Source organism: Orcinus orca, chromosome 16 (genome assembly GCF_937001465.1).
Source record: "Orcinus orca chromosome 16, mOrcOrc1.1, whole genome shotgun sequence".
Taxonomy (NCBI): domain Eukaryota; kingdom Metazoa; phylum Chordata; class Mammalia; order Artiodactyla; family Delphinidae; genus Orcinus; species Orcinus orca.
This window is the reverse complement of record NC_064574.1, coordinates 81,810,997-81,836,582: the sequence shown is the minus strand read 5'-3', so window position 1 is coordinate 81,836,582 and position 25,586 is coordinate 81,810,997. Positions and strand designations below refer to the sequence as shown.

Genomic DNA, 25,586 nt, shown 5'->3' with positions numbered 1-25,586 from the left:
CATTTGAACCAAGATCACTTTGTCTCCAAAAGCTAAGCTCTTAAGCACCAAAATCTACTATGTCTTAGATGATTAAACATCAAACATTACAAAGTGATGAAATGCTGTTCTTGTCAGTTTGTGTGAAAGACAGTTTTGATCCAAGATATGATAAAGTCATACAGTAATAGAATCTTAGAATTGTAAAGGGTTCGATCATTCCTCTCACCCAATGGAGGAATCGCCATTCAATTGTAGGTATGTGCAGCACCAAGTGTATAATTACTTTGTTGAGCTGGAGAAAACATTTCCTGGCATCTGATTATCCAGTTTCTGCATGAAATCCTTCCACTGATGGGGAGCTCGTTGCTTCCCAGGGCAGCCTCTTCCATTTAAAAACAGCTCTGATTGCCAGAAACTTCTTAGTGAGCTGAAAACTATGCTGATCCGGGGTCATACATCTCGTGGTTGCAGAAAAAAGAGGAGTGTTATGATTTGAACATTAGACTGTGAAGTTCTTTTCTGCCTTTCAGTCATCACATCCATCATCACCTTACCTTCTAAACCTCTGAAAGGAAAGGGTAACAAAACGTTAGGGTCATGTATTTTGTTTCCTCAATTTTGCGGCAAGTTGGAGCAAAATCTGTTTGCTCAAGACGCTGTTTCGTTATCGTTTTTTAACATTAAAATATTGTAAAGGACTAAAGGCAGAAAAGGAACAGGACAGTAGAATCTGCATTCCAATCACATCACTAAATGCGTGCCCAGAGCACGTTGGTTGAATTCTACAGAAATGTTTGCTACGGTATTGGGGCTGGGAGGAAGACTGTGATTGATTCTATCAATTTTTTGTTGTTGTTTTCACAAAAGTATCAGAGCCATCTGAGTGCGACCAGGTCAATGTCATCAGCTTGGAGTCCTTTCCCTGCAGAAGGAACAATTAGAAAGAGACACCCATATGCTAGCTCTCAAAACTTGTGACCTGCACCTTCCACCCAGGAGGCTAGATTCCCCATCAATTCCTTACTTCTATCCCATTAGTGAGGACGTGCCGCTAAATCTTGGTCTTTTTCCTCAACTGAGGAGGAGGTTAAATTCCCTAGATTTATAGAGGAACCACCGAGACAGCGAGACCTCCTGGATTCCTAGAGAACACCAATAGAGGTGGAGTTCCGGGGGGGCGGAACCGTGACGGGGTTCCGGTAAGCTTTCCGGAACTCGTTCTATTTGTGCTACAGGTTGTTGTATCGTCTGCAGGTTTTTCGTTTCCGCACCAGCCCCGCGACTCAGAGTTTTCGGCTGCGGGTAGCGTAGGGGACTAGAGATGCGTAGTTACTACCCCCTGCAGGATGTGGGAGATGCCCACTCCCACGTTTCCCTCACTCACTCCCAGCCTAGCTTTGTGCTTTGACTTAACCTAAGTGATGAGATCGATTAGGAAAGGAATTGGAGACAAAACCAAGACACTAGCGTTTTCTGAGGTGTCCACAGGGTCGGTTTCTCTGAGCCCTCTCCTGGGCTTGCCTACGGCTGACTTCTCACTGTGGACTTTCCTCTGTGCCTGTGCACTCCTGGTGTCTCTTTCCTCTTCTTATAAGGACACCATTCCTATCCTTGAGGGTAACACCCTTATGACCTTATTTAACCTTAATCACCTCCTTAAGTGCTCTGTCTCCAAATACAGCCACACTGGGGGTTAGGGCTTCCAGTGCATGGGTTTTGCGAGGGGCACACAATTCAGCCCAGAACAGTTGGGAACTATCTTGTCACTATCTGTGTTTTCCCATAGCACCTAGCACAGCGCCTTGCAAAATGGTAAATCTAGGTTTTTGTTAACAAAGTGATAGAACACCTGATGGGAACTGGGAGAGGAGTTATAAAGTCATTTAAATCTATTGTCTTAGCTCATCTTTGTTTATAAAATTTCTGAGCTCTATTCTGGAAGGTCCTAGTTCCTGCTTGGAACTTCAGTCTCCAGGACAATGGCACAGAGGTAAAAGGGAAGCTCCTGGGGCCTCTGGGGAGGGAACTGCAGGGGCAGGGTCTGTGCCCTTCCAGTAACCCCAGCAGTGTAGCAAGCATCTGTTCTAACGAGGGTTCGGGGTGGGGCTGTCTACCAGGCAGGTGCGGTGCAGTCAGCCGAGGTGGAGCGGTTGAGCCCTTGCTTCTCACAAGCTTATCTTCTGGCAGGATTCTGAACAGTCTGCGGTAAGCGGTATTGCCCCAGCAGGTGTCACAGTGGATGTAGGATCATTGGATGATCACAGCATGGCTTGGGGGCCTCCGTGGCTATTCATCTTGGTGAGCAGAGATTGCATTGCCACTTTGAATGATTGGACTAGAACATCTGTCTTGGCATCCTGTCCCCTTCAGAACCCACGCTGGATTCTTTTTGGTGAGCAAAGGGCTTATCATAATTGGGCCCCCCATTTTAATGATTTTTAATTGTCCGAGCCCCACTTGCCAGACTATATCGCTTAGCTTTTGGTTACAGCCCAATAATCCATCCAGTTCTTTGTTGAAATTCTTCAGTTCTTTTGGAAAAGAAAATGCAGGAGGTATTGTTCTAATCTCAGATTTAATGAAGAATATCTTAAACATGTATTAAGTCAGTTTAATGATAACAGCTCTAACAAACAGACCTACAAAGGTCTAGCTGCTCAAACACAACAGCAGTTTTTCTTTTTTTAATGAATTTTTAAAATATTTATTTATTTTATTTATCTATTTTATTTTTGGGGCTGCATTGGGTCTTAGTTGCAGCATGTGGGGTCTTTGTTGAGGCATGTGGGATCTTTGATTGTAGTGCGGGCTTCTCTCTAGCTGTGGCGCAAGGTCTCCAGGGCGCATGGGCTCTGTAGTTTGCGGCACGCGGGCTGTTTCGCTGTGGCATGGGCTTAGTTGCCCCGTGGCATGTGGGATCTTAGTTCCCCAACCAGGGCTTGAACCTGCGTCCCCTGCGTTGGAAGGTGGATCCTTTACCGCTGGACCACCAGGGAAGCCCCTATAAGTTCACTTTTTACTCCTATAACAGTGTAAGGCAGATATACATGACTGACAGGAAGGCTCTCCTCTGAGCAGTCAATCTGATGGCAGCCCTGGCAACTTCAGACGTGGCTTCCGAGACCTCCTTGGGGATTTTCTAACCTAGTCAACTGGGAGAAGAGAACACGGACGTGTGACAGGGCTTTATGGGCCAGGCCAAGAAGTGGCACACATCATCTTCACTATAGTCCACTGGTTAGAACTCGGTCACCTAGCTGCATTTAACAATACAAGCTGCAAAGTGTTGTCTAGCTGTGTGTCCAGGAAGGAGAAAAACAAATTTTTGATAAACTGGTAGCAATCTACAACAAGACTCAAAAATTACTAACTGTAGAAAATTGATAAATTCAACTACACTATATCAGGAAAAGACAAACAAAATGGGAAGCACAGCCCAGGAAGATGAAAAGATGCTCAACTACATTAGTAATAAGAGAAAAGCACATTAAACCACAATTGGATACGATTTCACAAAAGATTATCAAATCTTTCAAAATCCGTCAGTATCAAGTACCGATAAAGATATAGAATAGTGGAAACTCTCATCTGCTGTTGAGTGTGTAAGTTGTTACATTTATTAGGGAAAACAGTTCGCCATACTTTTTTTTTAGCCATGCCACATGGCATGTGGGATCTTAGTTCCCCAACCAAGGATCGAACCTGTGCCCCCTGCATTGGAAGCGTGGAGTCTTAACCACTGGAACGCCAGGGAAGTCCCTGGCCATACTTCTTAAAGTTGAACACGTATATATCTTATTTCTAGTTTTTTTCACAGGGAACCAAGAGGCATGTTGACATGCTGCTTTATAAAAGCCCCAGACTGGAAACATCCTGAAAACCCATCAACAAAAGAATAGATTCATAAATTGTGCTGTATTCCTGCAGTGGGATACTTATTGTCAGTGAATGTGGTTGAACCACAGCTACACAGAAAGATGCATGATTCTCAAAACACATGTGCAGTGAAAGAGTATGACTCCATGTATGTAAAGTTCTGAAAAAGCAGAACTAAGTAATACATCATCCAGACATAAATAGATAGGTGGCACGTCTACATAATACAAGGGAATGATTAACATAAAACTCAGAATATTTGTTAACCTTTGGTGAAGAGGGAGGGAGAGGAGATTGGACAGAATATAAGAGGCTTTTGTGATTCTGAAAATGATCTATTTCTTACCTAGTATGAGGACGCATGGGTGTTCTTTTCATTATCATTTACTGTCATATATCCTCAGATACTTTTGAATTATGGTATTATTTCACAAGAAACATGGACAAGTTTACTGTAAAATATTGCTAACATACAGACAAGTATAGACAATAGAGATTGATTTTAAAGAACATTCACATATGCACCAGATTAATCAATTCTTAACATATTTGCTTCATATCTTTTTTTAAAAATATATATATATATATTTATTTGGTTGCACTGGGTCTTAGTTGTGGCAGGCAGGCTCCTTAGTTGTGGCTCACAGGCTTCTTAGTTGCGGCTTGCCAGCTCCTTAGTTGCAGCACACGGGCTCCTTAGTTGTGGCATGCATGTGGGATCTAGTTCCCTGACTAGGTATCGAACCCGTACCCCCTGCATTGGGAGTGCAGAGTCTTATCCACTGCACCACCAGGGAAATCCCTCATATCATTTTAAGAAATAAAATAATATGTACTGTAAAGACTCCCATTCCTTTCCCTCATCAGAAGGAATAACTATACTGAAATTGTGTCCTTCTTTTCCCCATTTTATACCACAAGATCTTGTATCCATAAACAATATATGTAGTGTTGCAGGATTTAAAATTTCATGCAGACATATTATATTCTGTCATATTGGAACTTGATTTGCCGTTTTAAGATTGATTTATGTTTCTGTATATAAATAGATCCAGTTTATTCAAACTGCTGTAAATTAGTTCCCGAGAGAGACTTGGAAGAATGTTAAATTTGGTAAATGTGGGTAGATGGTGTAAAGGATTCTCTGTATTATTTTTGCAATTTGGAAATTATTTCAGAATAACAGTATCACTACTGAGTCATTTATATTGGCAATATGCACTTGGAAATGGAAGTGGGGGAAGTATCCATTTGTGATAATGACACAAATAACTGACCATACATTTACTTGAAAAAAATCTAAGAACTTACCTGAAAATGTATATTTTGACAGGAAGTCATCTATTACTATTTTATTCTAAAATGTAGAATTTCATGTAGTATTTTCCTTTATGCTTCCCCTCCTCATTTCTACCAGCTAAGAAATGTTGGCAGGAGAAGCCACCTGGATAAAAGCTACAGTTGAGTGTGAACTTGGAATAAGATCTAGACCGACACAGGTGTTGTCAAAGGTGTGAGCTGCATACTAGTCATATGACCATGTTATGTGACATTTTAGTGAACTGTAATCCAAGTGTGTAAAAAGAGGAGAAAATGAAAGCACTGAACAATTTTTATATCTTATTTTTAGTCATTTGAATTTTAACACAGTCTGTTTTTTCATTTATAGTTTAGCATTATTAGCTAAAGAAGGAAATAACATTTGTATTATTTATTTTTCACCTTGATTTAAATATGGTGTAAAAAGCTTCACTGGTCTTGTCAAAAAAAGGTGCACCTTTTCTAGTCCAGTGGAGTATTCTAGACTCTTCTGACCTTTGCAGTATGAGCTAATGATTCCCCTGTGTGGCCAGGCATGGAGGACAGTGGGTCCAGCCCCTTAGCTAAATAGAAAAGCCAAAACTTGAGCTTTCTTCTCCATTACCTTCCCTGGAGGGCTAGTTTGGAGCTCCTGCCCTACTGCTAAATATTGACAAACATGACCATACACTGACGATGACATCGCTGATCTGTGCTCCTGGCCTGGTGACCGTCTAGCCTCTGCGGAAGGCAGGAAGCCTGCCCTGCACGCCGGCACTCTTGAGCTGGGGACCCCTTTCTCCCAAGGCAAATTAGTTCAGCAAGTCTCCTAGACCAGCTCCACCCCTCCCCTCCTTTGTGTCCCAGGAATTCTACTGAAAAAAATATTTTCAGCAAATAAAACATTTTATAGGGGCCATTTATAAAGGGAAAGGAAGGCCATTTAATTTAGTCGTAGAGAAGGAAGTGGCACCAAATACAAGCTCCCTTGTTCCTCCATAAGAAGTCCTTAGGGTTTCTCCAGCAGTGCTGTCCAACAAGCCTGGGCTGATGGGAGTGTTCTATAATTGTGCTGATCTTGAAATGTGGCTTTTGATTTGAGGAAGTTTTTTAACTTTTTAAAATTTTAATTTAAATAGGCTCATATGGCCAGTGGCTGCCATATTGAAGAGTGCAGCTCTTTTCTCCTCCTTGGGACAGATGTGGCTGAAGGTAGGCATTTCCATGTTACCTCTGGATCCTTAGCTGTACCCTCTCTTTCTGGGAAGCTGGAAGCATGTACATCATCTACACAAAGTAGATTCAGTAGTCTGAGCCAGACTGTGTACTCAAGCCTGGGTCTGCTTTCACAGGTCCCCAACTCCAGAGGTGGTTGTGAGCAAGAATTCTCTCTCATTGGCTTATTTCCTCTTGTCAGAGGCCTCGACTTCTTAATTTTGTTCGGGGAAATAGAGTTTGGCAGCCTTTCCTTCCAGCCAGTTCCTGCCGCTTGGTACACAAGTACCGATACCGAAGCCAGTATATAATCTAACACTCATTATTTTCCTGCTGCAAAGCTGAAGTTTCCTTTATTTTATGGGGTGCCACTCGCTTTCTTATCATTCCCAATAGAACTTTGTTTTTATGTGCTGGGTAAGAAATCATGGAACTGGTAAGGGCAAGAAAATAATCAAATCAAGAGATTTGATTAACATGAGAGGGTCTAACAGCAGCAGTTTACTCGTGAGAAGAGGTGTTGAAATACTGGTAGGGGAGTTAGAAGGGACACAGAGAAGGGCAGACAGCTAATAAAGCAGCTGCCACGGAGAGTGAATGTGCGTCATCGCATGGAAAGACTCTGAAAACAGTGTGAAACACATGCTTCACAGATGTTCCACCCTAGGGGAGAGGGAGACCTGGTATTCGTCAAAATCCCATCAAGCGTGGTTGAGGGCTGCCCCCAGAGCAGTGGTCTTTCGTGGTTTTCAAAAAAGCCCGCAGCCCAAGAGACACAGATGGTGCAAGTCGGATGAAGCACACGGCAGGGGAAAGGCCGGGGGCAGGGGGCCAGGGCAGTAACAGCATCTGCTCTGAACATTGACTTTGAACTCTCAGTAGAACCTAGTAGCACACTAATTTTAGTTTCTGGGTAAATTTCGGTAATTCTTAATATCTCAGTAGTACTAGTGGGTAGCCCTTACTTTATTTTTAAAATGTCTATATAATCTCAGGTGATTTTTCATTATGAAACCAAGAAAGGCATTCTTAAATCGTTCACGATCCAGAAGATGGTCTCCAGCCTGGGGGACCACAGAGTAAAACTTCTATGCCTTCCATCTGCCTTGACTTAACTCGGGGAAATGAAGGTAAAGGGGACCCAGGGAGACTGGACACAACAACCTATGACATTTCTATTAAGTAATTTTTTTTTTTAATTTAAATCCAGTTTTATTGTTTTGTTTTTTGGCTGTGCTGCAGAGCATGTGGGATCTTACTTCCCTGACCAGGGACCGAGCCCATGCCCCCTGTGTTGGAAGTGCAGAGTCCTAATCACTGGACCACCAGGGAAGTCCTCTATTAAGTAATTCTTGACTGTAGCAAGAAGGTTAGCTACGAAGAGAGGGTCCCCACAGAAAAACCATTTCAGTTCCTGTTTATTAATTTTCATAAAACAATTGAGTTACACATATTTGCAAGAGTGGTTAAGTTCTGGTCTTTAAATGGTAGCTTTTCTGGTTACTATCACATAGGTATCTGCTCTCTGTGAGTACCCTGATGCTTAATAAAGCTTGTGCGCCAACTGAAAGATTTTCCACATTTGTCACATCTGTAGGGTCTCTCTCCAGTATGAATGACCTCATGTCGATGAAGATTTGCCTTAAAACTAAAAGTTTTCCCACATTCGCTACATTCAAAGAATTCCTCCTTGGTATGGATTCTTTGATGCTGAATGAGATCTACATTCCGACCAAAGGATTCACCACATTCACTGCATTTATGAGTGTTCCGTTTATTGTGAATTTGTCGATGGCTCATAAGGGTTGAATGCCGGCCAAAGGCTTTTCCACATTCAATGCATTTATGGGGTTTCTCTCCACTGTGGATTAACTGATGTCGAATAAGGGTTGAATTCTGACTAAATGTTCTTTCACATTCGCTACATTTATAGGGTTTTTCTTTGGTATGGATCCTCCTATGTTCAACAAGATACGCCATCTGACGGAAACACTTTCCACAGTCATGACATTCATATGGCTTTTTTTGTGAGTGACACTGTTTGTGGACAATCAGAGCAGACTTCTGTTTGAAGGCCTGCCCACATATGTCGCACTCAAAGGGATCCTCTGAACTGTGAATTCTTTGATGTCGAACAAAATTTGCCTGACGCTGGAAGGCTCTTCCACATTCGCTGCATTCATAAGATTTCGCATTTGTAAGAATTCGCTTATGCCTCAAAAGCAGTGATCTCTGATGGAAGGGTTTTCCATACTCATCATATTTGCCCTGCTTTGTCCTTGCCTGAGCTTTCCGATCTTGAATAAGGTTAAGGTTTTGAAGGAAGTCCTTACAGCATTCATCACCAATAGTAGGGCGTGAAAGTCGGTAAATGTCCACAAATTCGTTACATTCAAGTAACTTTTCTAAGGGTTTCCTGGCCATTTTCTGCTTTACCAGTGACATCTTACATGACTCTAAATCTTCAGAAATGTTCTGCTTTGGAGTTAGCTCTTTCATCTTGAATCTGGCTTCAGGACCTAGCCAAAAAAAAAAGAAAGTATATAAATGACCTGACTGCCATAGAAGGAAAAAAAAGGAAAGAAGTCAGGAAGTTTGTGATACGAGACTCAAACGAGGCTAAGAAGTGCTCACCTAGTTAAACCATCATACTACAGAGGCCAGTATTCTGATTTCCTTCCATAGGACCCACAGCTTTCATATCAGAAAGAGCTCTTGACATCAGCTAACCAGCTAAAATGTGCACAAGAGTATATGTCAGAGAATGTGAGAATTGAATAAATCCATCACCATTAGTGGGATAACAACTTACTCTCAGTACCAGCAGTGTCACATAACTAGGAGAGAGGTAGCATTTTGTACTTTCTAGATAAGCATGTTTTTAATAATTCTGGGAGAAACAACTTCTTAAAAATGGAGAAAGTGTGTAAGATAGAACAGAAAAGGAAACAGAGAGAAATAAGTACAAAACCAATGGACTAGAGCAGTGGGTTTTCAACCAGCGATGGTGTTGCTGGAACCTAGTGGGCGGAGGCCAAGGATGCTGCTAAACATCCTACGAGGCCCAGCACAGCCCTCACCGCAAAGAATTAAACATCCTAAAATGTCAGCGGTGCTGAGGCTGTGAAACCGTGGAGGGAGGGATGCGAAAAAGGGTAGAAGCAGCAATCAGGACATAGTACGTAGGAAAAAGGAACATCGGTAAACACCGAGAGAATTTGGAAAACAAAATGAGAGCAAGGGAACAAGAGCAAGTATAGAGAAAGGGTAAGTGATGAGGGTAGAAAAAAGGAGTATCTAGGATGGCACGAGAGCTGTCAGAAGACACCAGACCGGCTGCTTCAGAGAAGCACTTGAACTGCAGTAGAAAGAGGATGAGCTTTGCAGACTTGATGTCAAATCCCAACTGTCAACCTACTAGCCGTGTGACAGACATCGCAGTCCCTTAGTTTCTTCACCTGGGAATGGGGCTGATGACCATACCCACCACCTGCAGGGGGCAGAAGGGACAATGAGCAGGAGAGACACCAGACACCCGGCTCGGTATCGGCACAGGAGGGGCCTGGTGAATGGGGTCCCTCCCTCTGCGTGACCCCCACAGGGCCGGGTCTTCTCCTCACCCACCTGGGCAAGCACTACCGGAAGCCTTCCTAGTCCCAGCTCTTGGTAGATCCAGGATCCACGGCTCTTCCCACTGCTCCAGCTGACAGATCACCTCAGGTTTGGGAAACTGAACTCCTACTCGTGGGGAAGTAAATGGGATGTGCTGGTTAGTGAGCAGCAGATGTCCCAGAGCTCATTTTACCCCTTGGGGTCTAAGCGGTGGGGGGACAGTGACAAGCAGAGATCAGGACAGTAGTGAACAGGGCTGGTGAGGAGAGGACTTGGTGCAATCTTTATTGAAAGCCTGAACAATATTCACACTCTGGGATGTGGTAATTTCACTCTTAGAAATATAGCCTAAGGAAAATTAGGACAAAGGTTAATGAACCAGAGATGTTCAGCAGAGTTCTAACAAACAGTGCAAACTGGAAATAAACTAAATGTCAATAGGGGAATGGTTAAAGTGTAGCACATGAATACAACAAAGGCAAAAGTATTAGGCAGATACTGAAAATCCATGTATTCAAAGAATATTTCTTTTGGGCTTCCCTGGTGGCGCAGTGGTTAAGAATCTGCCTGCCAATGCAGGGGACACGGGTTCGAGCCCCGGTCCGGGAAGGTCCCACATGCCGCAGAGCAACAAAGCCTGTGAGCCACAACTACCGAGCCTGTGCTCTAGAGCCCGCGAGCCACAACTACTGAAGCCCGTGCGCCTAGAACCTGTGGTCCACAACTAGAGAAGCCACTGCAATGAGAAGCCCACGCACCGCAAGAGTAGCCCCTGCTCGCCACAACTAAAGAAAGCCTGCACGCAGCAACGAAGACCCAATACAGCCAAAATAAAGAAAAAAAGAAATAAAATACATTAAAAAAAAAACTGAAAGAAGTTTCATATTAAAAAAAAAAGAATATTTCTTTTTCCCCCCAGTGCATCTGATACATTTTTCAAAGAATGTTTCTTAAAATAGGAAAATGCTCCCTAGATATTTTAAAGCAGAATACAAAACTCATGTAAATTATGATCCAAATTTTGTTTTTAAAAACTACGTGTGTGTCTGTGCGTGTGTGTGTGTACAGATCTTCCTCTACTTACAAAAGGGTAACTTCCTGGTAAACCCAATCTAAACTGAAAATATGCTAAGTCAGAAATGCATTTATTACACCTAACCTCCCGAACATCATAGCTTAGCCTCACCGACCTTAAACACACAAAGAACACTTATATTACGCCACAGTTGGGCAAGATGATCTAACACAAAACCTACTTTATTATAAAGTGGTGAAAAGCTGTTGTAACTTACTGAATACTGTACTGAAAGTGAGAAACAGAATGGTTTCAAGTGTACTGGTTGGCTGCCCTTGTGACGACATGATCACATAGCTGTGTGGGAGCTGCGGCTCTGAGCCCAGCGTCACCAGAGAGAACGGTCCTGCATATCGCTACCCGAGGAAAAGATAAAAATTCGAAGTGCGCTTTCCACTGAATGTGTATTGCTTTCACACCATTGTAAAGTTGAAAACATCTTAAGCTGAACCATCATAAATAGGGCTGTCTGTATACATACATAAAAGTAAACCAAAATGTTAACAGGGTTAATGCTGGGCAGTGGGCAGGCAGATGATTTTAATTTTCTGCTTTATGAGGGTTTTTAATAACAGGGAAAATGCTGAAACTATAATGTTAAGTTTTAAAGGGATTACAGAATTATACATAGACTATGCTCAGATAGCTTTTTTTTTAAAAAACAGCACAGGAAAAAAAAAACAGGAAGGAAATATTCCAAAATATTAACAGTGTTAGCCCTGAATGTTTTCCCCTTCCGCTTATGCTTTCCTCTATCTTCCATATATTCAAGTATGCTCTTGGAATGCTTTTAGAACAAAAGTAAACAGTAAAACATCCAGTGCTGGGTGGACAGTCTCACAAGAGGCGGTCAAGACTCTGTGCCAAGAGTGTCCGCAAGGGAGCCAACACTCCCCAGAAAGAAAGTCATCCAGGAACCTCCCACCCTAGGGAGACTCTGCATCGGACTAACACAAAGGCAGGCTCCTGGGAAGATGGAAGCTGTGAAGGTTCAGAAGTGAAGTCAGTGAAGAATCATTTCCTGGGCACCCAGTGATGTTGTAAACAAGGAGGGAAACCATTTTCAGACAGAAGGAAGAAAAAGACTCTTCAAGGGAGCAAGATGCTAGACTTGGAATCTGCGGCGGCCACAGTCTTGTCAGCTCCTAGGAGTCTTAACAGGTGTGGAGGATTCAGGTCGGGGTGGGGAACGGGCTAATCGTCTCTGAACTTTAAAACAAAAGGGAACTATTAATTGTCCACAATCCCTCATTTGAAAACTTTGAGGCCAGATGTGTTTCACGACTCAGAATTTTTCCAGATTTCAGAAAGGTGCCTTGGTGGGTATATTTTCTCTTATGCACCACCCCCAACAGGGGTTAGAGCTGAAACCTTAAACACACTGATATTTCTGATGCCATATATATATATATATATATATATATATATATATAAAGACCAAATGAGAAAAAGGATGATAAATAGCTTCCTGTACGATAAAAATCAGATTTAACCACCTGATGACTTCAGGTTGGGTCTTATAGCCAAATGAGTTATGAAAAAATGTCTGGTTTTCAGAGCTTTTTCTGCTTCTGGAATTGCAGATAAGAGACTGAGGAGATGTGCAGACACTCAAAGTGAAATGTTAAGCTGACTCATTACCCAAGGAGAGCACGTTTCTGTAGTTGTCCAGCATCACGTCTCTGTAGAGGTCCTTCTGAGCCCAGTCCAGTGTGTCCCACTCTTCCCTGGTGAAGTACAGAGCCACGTCCTCAAAGGACAGCAACCCCTGGAAACACAGCGACTAACTGCAGCTGCAATTCTTAAAATAACTTTGTGAGCTACAGTATTATTATTACAGATGGTCAGTATTTGAGGCTTCTCTGGCCGTTTGATCTCTGCTGCAGTCACTCATCTCTGCTCTGGTAGCACAGACACAGCACAGACAACAGGAGAGCAAACAGGTGTGACTGTGACCCAATAGAACTACTCCCGGCTCCAGGTGAGTTTGCCGACCCTGCTCTGTACAACCCTACCTTCCACATCCTGTATTTCTTCTGCCCGGATCTCTCAGGAAAGAGATGGCTCATTCCCATGAGGTCACAGAGGATGGGGCAGCGAGCGGGCCATTCACACAGGGATGGACAGGCTAATGGGACACAGGGATGGACAGACTAATGGGAAACAGGGACGGACAGGCTAATGGGACACAGGGATGGACAGGCTAATGGGACACAGGGGCGGACAGGCTAATGGGACACAGGGATGGACAGGCTAATGGGACACAGGGATGGACAGGCTAATGGGAACCACCCAGGCGGGCTGGAGCTCGTGGGGCTGGCTGTCGTGGGCACTGCTACCCACTAGGTGTGAAGGGGGAGGACGGGAGGGGACACTGGGATCCAGAAAGTTGTTGGAGAAGCAAGACCAGAGCGGGGGGCAGCCCAGCAGGGAGGGACTGAGGGATAAACCCCCAACAGCGATCCCCTCCAGGCCTCTGGTCCCCACCCCATCCCCCTGCCAGAAGCCAACCCGAAGCAAGAGCAAGGGAGCCCGTGGATGGAGAATATAAAGGCCAGCCTCCCAGGGCGCAGACAAAGTGGGGAACGGTGGAGAGTGTCTCCACGGGCCAAACAGACCGCTGAGCACCGTGCCCACGGCAGAAGTTTCCATCTGCAACTGTGTATCCAGCTCCCGGGGGCCGAGAGGCCTGGCGTCTGCCCCCCACACTCGCCGTGGTTCAGGGGGTGTTCGTGCGGAAGGGCTTCAGCAATAGGAACGCCAGCCCCACCCGAGATGCTGCACGCTGCTCCCCTCTGCAGACAGACCCTGAGTCTCGCAAACGACAGGCCTTTCTTTCCTCCTGCCCACACCTGGCCCAGGGTCAGGGTCTCAAGCCCCCTCCCCTGATCCCGAATATCCTCCGTCCCCAGAGCTGCCTGCAGACGCCCTCACCTGCCCCACCGGCCCGCTGCCTTCTCTGCACCTGCGTGGAGGCTCCCAGGTGCTGGAACACAACGGTTCAAAGCCCCAGAGTCATCTGTGTGCGTGGGGTTTCCTAGCTGGGCCCTTCGTGTGGCTCCACAGTTCTCGCCCTCAAGGTCCTCACCAGGGGTCTTCTTCCCCTTTATCACTCCCGCTCCTTCAGGAAGCATTTACTGAGCACCAGGAAGTCGCCGGCCTGCGTGCCACACGCCAGTGACAGTAAACGCACAGAGGTGACAGCTCCTGCCGGGCCCACAGGACCAGCCCCTCGGGCTGCGCACTGCTCGACTCTAGGGGACACTGTTCACATGGCAGCTGTGACAACGGGGCCCCCAGAGCTGCTAAGTGCACAGCCTGTGCGACCCACGGAGCCCCAGCCCCGCTTCAGGGAGTGAAGGGTCCAGTGGGGAAGCGGGAGAAGTCAACACGGTGATGATCCAGGGGTCCACGGGGGATGACGGGGGCTGTGAGGACAGGGCTCGCCCCACCCCCTCCTCTCAGGAGGCACTGCCAGTCACTTCCCAGAAAGCAGCCCCCGGGGCACACGGCCCTCACCTCCTCCCACCTCCCCACCGGCTCCCAGGCATCCCCTGCATCGGGCCTCACCGCCCCCCTTCTCCCTCCTGGTGACCCCTCCTCCTCGGGCCGATTCCATTCTCTCCTGTCTCCTCCAGGGTCTTAATCCAATGACCACGACTCTCCTGCGTTTGCCCTTTTCCCCCTTGTGATACTGTGATTTAAATAAGAAATATATATTTGGTCTTCCTCCCTACTTCTGGCACAGAGTTCCTTGGATTTTCCTAAGGGATAAGAACAGAGGAGCATCTTTTAATATTTGGGCTTTTGTCCTCGGTTTCTGAAATAGCTCCAGGGCCATACAGGTGAGGGGAATGTCTTGTTACTCATAACAAATCCCTCACCCACACCTGAGTTCATGTTAATGCGGAAAACTCCTAAGGATGGGGCTGGATGTCAGGGGAACAAGCATGTGATGAGAGGGTTAGAACCTTCACCCCTAGCACCTGCGGGGCGGGGAGAGGCTAGGGTTCAGTCAGTCACCAAAGGTCAGTGGCTCGACCCATCACGCCTACGTAATGAACCCCCATAAAAGCGCAGAAACGGAGGTGCTGGGGGGTGTCTGCCTGGAGAGGAAAGCCCTGCACCCCTCCCCCACTCCCCCTGCCCTGTGCCTCTCTTCCATCGGGCTGATCCTGAGTTGTAGCCTTTTACGTGAACCAGGACCTGCTCAGTAAACCGTTTTCAGAGTTCCGTGAGCCACTCTACCAGATCAACGGCACCCGCGGAGTGGGTCGTGGGAACCCAATTTAGAGCCGGTGGGTCAGAAGCACAGGTGACAGCCCGCACTTGTGATTGGCGTCTGAGGTCGGGGTGGGGGGCGGTCTTGCAGGGACTGAGCCCTTACCCTGTGGGTCCGATGCTAACTCCAGGGTGACAGTGTCAGAATGAGTTAAATTGCGGGCACCCAGCTGGTGTCAGAACGGTCAGAAGTGAGGCGTCATGAAGCAGAGCAACACAGCCGCGTTCCTTCCCAGACTATCACTCCTGCCCGTAGCCCGCAGGATGCTGCCGCCTCTCCTGCCTTTACAAAGATGCTCCTGGCGCCTTGCTCCCTCTCGCTTCCGCCCTCTCTCCTTCCCTTACTGGGCCTTTTCTGTAAGGAAGACCCTACACGCTCACCTCCAGTCACCCCACACCCACCCAGTGGCTCTTCTGCAGCTGTCCTCCTGAGCCAGCCCTCTGCCCACGTGGGAACACAAGGGAGAGTCATGGGGTTAATGCAGGACCTCAGAGAGATTTCACAGAGAGGATTTTTGAGCTGAGTCTCATCATATGCAGAGGTGGGTTGCCTGTGGACAGGGAGAACAGGATGCACACAGGCCGGGGGACAGAAGGGAGTCCACATCTCTGCGGGCGGGTCCTCTGGCCGTCAGGGAAGGCGGGAGATGCCACCAGAAGGGCAGACAGAGCTCTGTGATCCTTCAGCAAATGCGGACACGCTGGGCCAACGGGTCAAAGCGCTGCCCCTCCAACTCCCTCTTGCCTCCCTCCCGTCCAAGACTGTTCTTTCCAAATGGTCGCGAGGGTTCCTCACGTGTCTCCTCACTTTTCTACTCAGCCTCTCACACTCACCCTCCATCATGTTACGAGTTCAGTAACTAAGCTTCCAGTGTCCCTTTGATGCCAACAGATCAGAATTTATCCTGTGTTGTGGGAGTTTGTTTCCACAGCTCCCTCTCCAAATGGTTTGTAAGCGCCTTAGGCGAGAGCTTCTCTCCCAGCACAAAGGCAGTACTATCTGGTATACAGTAGGTACACAGTAATGCTCACTGACAGAAACAAGGAGCAACTGTGGTGACAACAGCTAAAACTTACAGAGCGCTCCACGTGTCACTAGATACCCTGCCGATACGCCACGTGCCCCGTTTCATTGAATCCTTGCAACTCTGCGACAGCTGCTATCATTATCCCATTTTTCAGATAAGGAAACTGTGAGAGATCAGGTAACACATCTAAAACAGAGCCTGGATTTGAACCCGTCTGGCCCCAAAGTTCAAGCTCTTTACATCCTACCTTCCAAGAAGGAAAAACCCCCAGCTGATAAAGATGGCTCGACCTGAACAGAGGAGTTAAAGCCACGTGAACGCCATCGCCCGGCGGTGAGACTATACCAAGGTAGGGGAGGAGGAACCCTGCTCACCTTCCACAGGACTGGCAGGAACACGGCTTCCATGGCCTGGCCTCTGAGATGGTGCAACCTCCCGGCCATCAGGCTGAGCTGAAGGAGAGGAAAAGAGCACACGTAAGGCCAGTCCTGATTTGAAGCTCTCTCACCAGGCAGCCCAGGACAGGGAATTCCAATGGGGCCAACGAACCTCAGCTAGCACAAAGTCACTGTGTTTGGTGTTGGAATATGTGATAAAATGAAAGCAACTGCTAGAATACTCTTGTTAGGAATTTCTGAAGCTAAATCAATTTCCAATCTTTATCCAAGGAAACCTGTGGCTCTTCCCTCACCTCCTCCCTAGAGTATATTCAGCAGCACCTCGTTGAGAGACCCAATACGCCAAGGGACCAGACTGTAGGAAAAAACAGAACTCTGACCTGCAACCTGCAGCAACCCGCCTGGAACCCAAACCACAAGCAATGCAGCAATAGGCCCTACATCAGGACTTGGTCTCCAAGTGCCAGCTTGTCTCTGATATGTACCCCTGTCCTCCATCTAGGGCCGACAGGAAAAGCCGAATATGTTCCCGTACCCAATCACGTAGGATGTTCCGCTTCTTTTATTTAACCTGCCTCCAGTTTTTCCAAGCCAATCAGCTCCAAACTCAGCATATTTGAGTCTTCCCTCTTTTCCACTATAAACCCCCACTGCTTGCCTTTGAGTCTCTGCCACACACATGTGATGGTGGCCAACTCCCTTGGCCATGAAGGGAATGAATAGCCTTTGCTTGTTCTCTTTTGGGTGGTCTTCATGTATTTCTACATCACACAGAATCAGCTCAGATAGTGTAAAAATGATTTTAGGGCAGTTAGAGATTTTAGGCTACATATGATATACAAAGAGCTAATTGTGGTCAAAAGAAAATTCAGAAGACTTTACTTGATAGGAACATTTTAGGGAGCAAAACCCAAACTGTGAACAAGGAGACTTCAAAACTGAAAGTCTTGGGCTCTCAGCAGTTACCGCTCAGTTTATAAAGCCTGTGAAGGGGTGGCAGAATAAGCCACCCCAAAATATACCACTTTGGAATACTGAGCTGCGGGACTTAAAAAACGGCTGTTTAAAAAAGAAGCAACAGGGGAACTTCCTGGCAGTCCAGTGGTTAGGACTCGGGGCTTTCACTGCCGGGGCCTGGGTTCCAACCCTAGTTGGGGAACTAAGATCCTGAAAGCTATGTGGACTCACTCATGCTAAGCCCCATGTCAGCAAACCAACACTTAATCCTTAACCTAACTGCCATTTCAGCCTCTTCCAGGAATAGAACCTCCCTCCGCTTTCCCTATGAAGATAATATTTAGGCCTGAATTCTACGCCATCTCAGGGGTTAGTCATTTTTCCTTGGGTATCTCCCATGTTTACATGAGGTATACATGTTAAGAAACTTGTTTATTTTCATCTTTTATTGCGGGGGGTCTCAACTAAGTACTCAGAAGGGTAGAGAGAAAATTATTTTCCTCCCATACACATGAATGAGGAAGTACATTGTTTTCTATTGGGACTGGTTACTAGAAACTGACATTCCTTTTAGAAGAGTAGCACCGGACAAGTTTACTTGTTTGTAGCTGATTGGCTAGGAAGCTGCAAGGTCACCCTGACATGAAGAAAGCTTGTTTCCGTTAAGGACAGAGCCAGCATTTGGGGGAAACTAGGACAGCTTTTAAGTTTTGGTTCCGCAGCTATGGGTGGTTGGCCAGGGGACATACCCAAACTGTGGCCTCCGCTTTGCTTCTTTTTAAATATAGTAAATTCGGTGTTGTTTCTCTCAGGGAATACACAAATGATGGGATACGGAGGATCTTCATTTTTTAATTGTGCTTCTCTGGCTACCGGCGAACCTTGCTTTATGTAAGTACATCTTTAAGAAAGTCCCTCACACACCGTTCACGTTCCCTAAAAACACTGCTCCTAAGCGCTCCTGCCTCTTAAGCAAGAAGGCACCCCCCAGACGGTCCTGATCAGGGGAAGGGACCTCAACCCTTTCATTATCTAAACTAGATTATCTTCTGTGAGCATTGTGCATTTGGAAGTCAGAACCCATAATCCAATTTGTTAATCTATAACAATACAGTGCCCTGAAGATCGGGGTGGGATGGGGGGGAGGACACGGGGGGGGGAGGGGGTGTCTCTCCAGCCCTCACACCTTCTATGGCGGGGCCACCGAGGCTTCCCCGCGGCACCCAATCCTCCCATCACACTAGCTCCTTTCTCCCCAAACCTCGCGGCCTCCGACTCCAGCCGCGTCGCCTCCTCCAGGAAGTCCTCAGGATGCACCTGCGGCTGCCATGGGGGGCTGGGATCCCCTCTCGAGGTGCTGGGCTGGACCCGGAATCAGGTCCGAGCCTCTCAGCTAAACCGCACCTGAGGGCGCGACGCGAAAGGTCCCTGTGCCTGTCAGCCGGATCACTGGCGCACGCCGAGCAGAGCGTCCCCACCCGAGTACCTTCTAGGAACGGCGGAGGCTTCGCAACTCTCTGATAGGGGGTAAGGGTAGGGGCGGGGGTCGGGGGAGTGTGCGAGTAAGGGGGCGGGGCGCTCATGTCTCTCGCAACCTCCGCTCCTGGCCGGAGCCAATCAACTGCCGCAGAGGGCGTTGACTAGGCCACGTGACTTCCAAGCCCCGCCCCAGCCCGTTCCAGCCTACCCTGGAGGTCTGGAGGCTAGGGGCTTTAAAAATGCTAATACCAAGTCCTTCCCCTTCGCACCGATTGTAGCAAAATCTCTAGGAGTGAGCCCTCGTGCAGTTGGGTATTTTTAAAAGCTCCTCCTGGTAGTCTAATATAGAGTGACCAACTTTTTAGAGAGCCGACCCTGGACACAGCCCTACCAGGCAAAAAGAATATGTTAGTATAATGAATTATAATACACATATATGTTATTAAGATAAAAACATAAAAATAGATACTTTTCTGAAATTATGTTATTCAGAATTGTTTACTTTTCTGTGACATGAATGCTGTTATTTAAAGCAACAGAGGACTTAGTGACAATTAATTGTAAATGATAGTAGGACTAATTAATCTTTTATATGATTCCATATGTTTAGTAAAGAAGTAAGAGAGACTGCAGATTAAAAAAAAAAAGTCTTCTGAGGTATTGTGTGAAATCTCCGTTTAAGTCCTGATTTCCACGGGATATACATATATATATCTCCAGTATCATACTAGTTGTTTGACCTAGGACAAATTACTTAGCTCCTCTGTACCTTATTTTCCATAGATGTAAAATGAGGATACCAGTACTATGAATTTCATAGAGTTATGAGTATTAAATGAGTTAATATATGTGAAGTGCTTAAAACAATGCCTGGCACAGTAAATGTTCCTCAAGTATTAGAGTGAAAACCTTCAGTTTTCCAAACATCTTTAGATGAATACAGACATTCATTGACTCAGTGTTGTAGCAGTTTGAACTTCCATAGGAGAATTCAAAAAATCAGGAAATACAATGAAATTCATTAATTCGATTAATGTTTATTGAGTGCCTAGAATGTGCCAGGCACTGTTAGATTTTAAATATTACACATTTAAATGTTACTCAAAGCACTTAAGGCTTGGTCCAGGCAAAAAGCTGCTGAACTCAGAAAAATGCTCACACAGTTGAGCTTTTGACAATCATGCTGTGCTAAATTGACGACATTGGAGACCTGGGGGCCTCAAACTCAGGGATAGTTTCCCTATCAAAATATTTACTGATATCTGAAGCTACATGGAATATAAGGCTAAAGAGCTATACTAGAACATTGGACAAGGAAGAGAGGAATTTTCCAGTCTCCCAGTGTTTATGAGATAAAGACCACTATGGAGAGGAGATCAATAATTGTAAGTCTTATAAGCAATAGTTCCTACTGCTACTCTTTAAGCTTGCTGATCCTTTCAGATATTGGTGCTTTTTAAAATCTCTACAAGTTCCATTTATTTCTTTTTATTATGTTGTATTTTTCTGTTCATTATGTTTATGCTTTCTTTTAAATCCTTGAGCAGCATATCCATAATAATTATTTTAAGGTCCTTGTCTCCAAACCCCATAATTTCTGTTCTTTCTGAATCTGTTTCTACTGACTGATTATTTTCCTGGTTTTGGATTACATTTTCCTGCTTCTTTACATATCTATTAATTTTTGATTGGATGCTAGACATTATGAAGTTTACATTGCATGTTAGAGTTTGTTGTCTCCCTTTAAAAATCATTAGAACCATACAGTCCAGAAATTCCACCTCTGGGTAAGTTCCACAAAGAATTGAAAGCAGCAACTCCAACAGATATTTGTACACCCATGTTCATCATAGCATTATTCACAATAACCAAAAGGTGAAAACAAGTGACCTGGACAGATGAATAGATAAACAAATGGTAGTCTACATACAATGGAATATTGTTCAGCACTAAATAGGAAGGAAATTCTGACAAATGCTATAACGTGGATGAACCTTGAGGATGTTATGCTAAATGAAATAGTCCAGACATAAAAGGACAAATGTTGTATGATTCCACTTATATGAGGTACCTAGAATAGTCAAATTCATAGAGACAGAAAGTGGAAAGGTGGTTGCCAGGGACTGAGTGGAGGGGGAAATGGAGAGTTGGTGTTTAATGGGTGCAGAGATTCAGTTTGTGAAGATGAAGAAAGTTCTGGAGATGGACTGTGTTGGTGGTTGCACAACAATGTGAACGCTCTTAATGCCACTGAACTGTACACTTAAAAATTATTAAAAAGGTAAATTTCATTTTTTTTTTGTGGTACGCGGGCCTCTCACTGCTGTGGCCTCTCCCGTTGCGGAGCACAGGCTCCGGACGCGCAGGCTCAGCGGCCATGGCTCACGGGCCCAGCCGCTCCGCAGCATGTGGGATCCTCCCGGACCGGGACACGAACCCGTGTCTCCTGCAACGGCAGGCGGACTCTCAACCACTGCGCCATCAGGGAAGCCCAGTAAATTTCATTTTACATGTATTTTACCATAATAAAAAATTTCCCCCTGGCCAACAGTTCAAAGTACTTTTATATCACCTGGATTCTTTCAAGGCTTATTTTGAAGCTTTGTATGGGTGTATCACCGCCTGGAAGAGTGTGATCTTGGCTTGAAAGCTTGAGCTAATCTTGAAGTACTCCAGGCCTGGTTCAGTCCTTTTATTAAGGCATTATCCTTGTAGGATCGCTACTGGCTGCCTCAGGTGTTCAGTGAGGATTCCATTATAGCTGGCCAGGACATGAACGTCTCCTAGCTCTGTGTGAGCTCTGGGAATTACTCAGCTTACAGCTTCCTACTTGTTCTTTGCCTGGCTTGATTCTGCCAGGAACAAACTCAGGAGGACCCGTTATGGAGATTTCTAGAGCGTTTTCTCTGTGCAGCTTCTGGCTTTCTAGGCTTCTGCTACCCAAATCCCAGCTCCCTCTGCCTCCTTGAACTCAAATCTCTGTGTCCTCATCTGAGAGCCTGCTGTGGTCTGTTTGGGTGCCTCCTCCCCTGCACCGGGGCCTCCAGTTAGAAAGTCAGGGCCATATAGGCCTCACCTGATGTATTTCCTTTTTCCCAGGGATCACGGGTCTGCCCTGCCTGTTGTCCAAGGTCTGAGAACATTTTTTCATATATTCTGTCTAGTTTGATAGTTTTTACAGTGAGTCCAATAAATCAGTCCAGTCCTAGAAACTGCATCACGGCCAGAAGAGGAAACTCAGTATAGTTTTAATGTGTGTTTCTTTTAATACGAGTGCACTCGAAGTTTGGGGCTTCTCATTGTCGTGGCTTCTCTTGTTGCAGAGCACGGGCTCTAGGCGCGCGGGCTTCAGTAGTTGTGGCTCACGGGCTCTAGAGCGCAAGCTCAGTAGCTGTGGCGCATGGGTTTGGTTGCTCCGCAGCGTGTGGGATCTTCCCGGGCTAGGGTATGAACCTATGTCCCCTGCACTGGCAGGCGGACTCCTAAACTTGCACCACCAGGGAAGCCCTCTCATCCTTTAAGAATGGGAGTTTTTAACTGCAGTTATTCTGTCCCTGTTCCACTGTTGTAAATTGAGTATGTGCTAGGGGTAAGGAAAGGGGAGCAGATAACCGGTTTTTTAGTTCATAGTTTGTTGGACCCAAAGGAATCCCATCCAGACCTGCCGGAGACGACTGTCCATCATCCAGAGATCCTGGACTTTGTGCCGAATGTAGTAATTGGATTGGAGTCTGGGTTCTCTCTTGGGGAAGAAGTAAACCTATTTCATGCATGGGACAGATGGGAAGAACTGTGGCAGAGAATGCTAGATTTCTCTAACGCATTCTCCCTTCTTTCATGTATCCAGCTTTATTACATTTCTCAGCCTCCCTTGCAGTTAAATGTGGTCCTATGATTAAGTTCTCTCCAAAGGAAGGTAAGCAGAAGTTTGTATGCATCTCACAGTTCTAGCCCATAAAACCTTCCACGAACATTTCTCCATGGCCAGAGTGACTTTGAAAACCATATGTTGAAGATGACAGAGCTAGTGTCAGTCTGGGTCCCTGAATGACTGCATTTGAATACAGAAAACTTCTATTTTGTTTGGGCCATTACATGTTGGGCCTATCTATGTTAGCACTTTAGCCTCCTCTGACTAGTACATTTGGTCCTTCCTACTATGACACAAAACCCCAAAGTCACAAAGGAAAAGATTGACATAGTTCACTATATAAAAATGTAAGACTTCTCTGTGGGAAAAGTAAGATAAAAAAAGTTAAAATAGACATCAAGAAAATGTTTGCACAAGCACTATTTACAATAGCCAAGACAGCCAACCTAAATGTCCATAGACAGATGAATAGATAAAGAAGATGTGGTACATATAGACAATGGATTACTACTCAGCCATAAAAAAGAATGAAATAATGCCATTTGCAGCAACATGGATGGATCTAGAGATTATCATACTAAGTGAAGTAAGCCAGAGAAAGGTAAATATCATATGATAATGCTTATATGTAGAATCTAAAAATGATATAAATGAACTTATATACAAAACAGAAATAAACACATAGACATAGAAAACACACTTATGGTTACCAAAGGGGAGAGGGAGGGAGGAATAAATTAGGAGTTGGGGATTAACATGTACACACTACTATATATAAAACTGGTAAACAACAAGAACCTACTGTATAGCACAGGGAACTATACTCAATATTTTGTAATAACCTATAAGGGAAAAGAATCTGAAAAACGAATATGTGTATACACACACACACACACACATATATATAAACTGAATCACTTTGCTGTACACCTGAAACTAACACAACATTGTAAATCAACTATACTTCAGTTAAAATAAAGAAAATGTTTGCACAATATTTAGTAGGCAATAGATTAAGATCTATTCTAAAGAGGGAGCTCCTACACATTAATAAGAAAAAGATTAAAAATGGAAAAAGGATATGAACTAATAATTCATACAAAATGCAAATGGGTCATATACATATAAAACTGTTCACTCTCAGGGCTTCCCTGGTGGCGCAGTGGTTAAGAATCCGCCTGCCAATGCAGGGGACACAGGTTAGAGCCCTGGTCTGGGAAGATCCCACATGCTGCAGAGCAACTAAGCCCGTGCACCACAACTACTGAGCCTGCGCTCTAGAGCCCGTGAGCCACAACTACTGAGCTTGCGTGCCACATCTACTGAAGCCCACACGCCTAGAGCCCGTGCTCCACAGCAGGAGAAGCCCCTGCAATGGGGAGCCCGCGCACTGCAACAAAGAGTAGCCCCCCTCGCTGCAACTAGAGAAAAGCCCGCGCCCAGCAACGAAGACCCAGTGCAGCCATAAATATATAAATTTATTTTAAAAAGTTCACTCTCACTAGTAATCAGAAAAATATAAATTTTCTTAAAGCAAAAGAAATATATTAATACCTTTCCTTTCTTTTAGTTATTTTTGACTATGTAGAATAGTATTTTTAGAGTGTACAAAGTGACAATCTGGTTTTCCCTTGTCAATTAATCTTTAAAATTTTCCCTAAAGGGAAAATGAGCTGGAAAAGGGGAAAAAAACCCTCAGAACCAGCTTTAGATAAACAGCCATACAATTAAGATGCCAGCACCTATTAAACCCTAAAATACAGAAATGACAAAGGATGGTATGTGTCCCACATTAAGCAAAATGGTCTCTTTCAGACAGACAAAAACTCTCGTGAGAGTTTCTTCCCTTTTTGTTTAAGGCACTTCTCAAATGAACAACCTTGTTCACGTCAAGTTCCCTGAAAGTGGCCATTGTGATTTCAAATTGTCCCTGGTGAAAAACTGCGCTGGTGAGCTATACATACTTCTTAATTTACAGTGAGAAAACATGAAGAAAGCAGGTATTTGACTAAGAAGAAGCAAGATTTTAGATAGAAAAGACCCCACAAAAACTGCCATGGTCCACAGGATGGTGCTTGTACAAACCTGGTACTTGGCCAAAGGCCAATTTTCACTAACAGGAGCCAAACAGATCTTGATTCTGGGCAAAGTAAGCCTCAAGGACACAGAGATAAGTCTTGGTCTCTCTTGTCCCCATCTTGGTCAATTTGGATTCTATTTCACAGAGTCTACACTGCTTCCAGACTTTACCACCAATTCCCAACACTTCCTCTCTATTGAAATGGGCAAACTCCTGGTTTCAGCTGCTGTTCTCAATATAGCTCACTGAAATATTGCAGGAATACCTGTTGACTATTTGCAGTTCTTTAATCTGTCAGATGCTTGTTGCTTCTGCTTCCTTTTACAGAATGGCTTGAGACCATGCTAGTTTTGTAACTGTTGGTGGTTCCACCACCTGGTTTTGTTGTAGATGTCCATGGGTTTCAGCTTTGCAATCCTAGTTGCTCTGTTGT

General features: G+C 45.1%; 1 protein-coding gene and 1 long non-coding RNA gene across 9 annotated transcripts; one reads left to right on the top strand and one right to left on the bottom strand.

The window, feature by feature from the left end:
• The first annotated feature begins 1,219 nt into the window (after positions 1–1,219).
• LOC117200951 (uncharacterized) lies at positions 1,220–7,624 on the top strand. 2 transcript variants are annotated; one of them, XR_007472163.1, is made up of 4 exons: positions 1,220–1,972; positions 2,170–2,374; positions 6,297–6,369; positions 7,368–7,624. It is a non-coding gene; the product is annotated as an uncharacterized LOC117200951 (long non-coding RNA). The 2 variants fall into 2 exon arrangements; XR_004482791.2 differs by having other exon boundaries at positions 6,297–7,624.
• Positions 7,625–7,773: 149 nt separating this feature from the next.
• ZNF789 (zinc finger protein 789) lies at positions 7,774–19,185 on the bottom strand. 7 transcript variants are annotated; one of them, XM_049699282.1, is made up of 7 exons: positions 18,473–18,978; positions 16,743–16,820; positions 12,701–12,827; positions 9,997–10,113; positions 9,791–9,862; positions 9,007–9,105; positions 8,842–8,891 (listed from the first exon to the last, which is right to left on the bottom strand). In XM_049699282.1, exons 1-6 carry the CDS (start codon positions 18,569–18,571, stop codon positions 9,098–9,100), a joined length of 501 nt encoding a protein of 166 aa, XP_049555239.1. In that variant the 5' UTR covers positions 18,572–18,978; the 3' UTR covers positions 8,842–8,891; positions 9,007–9,097. The 7 variants fall into 7 exon arrangements, with proteins under 7 accessions (XP_049555238.1, XP_049555236.1, XP_033282445.2 ...); XM_049699281.1 differs by lacking the exons at positions 9,007–9,105; positions 18,473–18,978 and adding an exon at positions 18,985–19,185 and having other exon boundaries at positions 7,774–8,891; XM_049699279.1 differs by lacking the exon at positions 9,007–9,105 and having other exon boundaries at positions 7,774–8,891; positions 9,997–10,110; positions 18,473–18,944.
• Positions 19,186–25,586: the final 6,401 nt, after the last annotated feature.

Bases quoted from the DNA above. Each gene is read 5' to 3' on its own strand.
- ZNF789 (XM_049699279.1), bottom strand. From the start codon at position 18,571: ATGAAGATCCTCCGTATCCCATCATTTGTGTATTCCCTGAGAGAAACA. The intron at 16,821-18,472 runs GTATGTCCCCTG...CCTCTCCTTCAG, and splicing joins AAGCGGAGGCCACAGTTTGG to CTCAGCCTGATGGCCGGGAG. The intron at 12,828-16,742 runs GTGAGCAGGGTT...CTGTGTTTCCAG, and splicing joins TCCTGCCAGTCCTGTGGAAG to GGGTTGCTGTCCTTTGAGGA.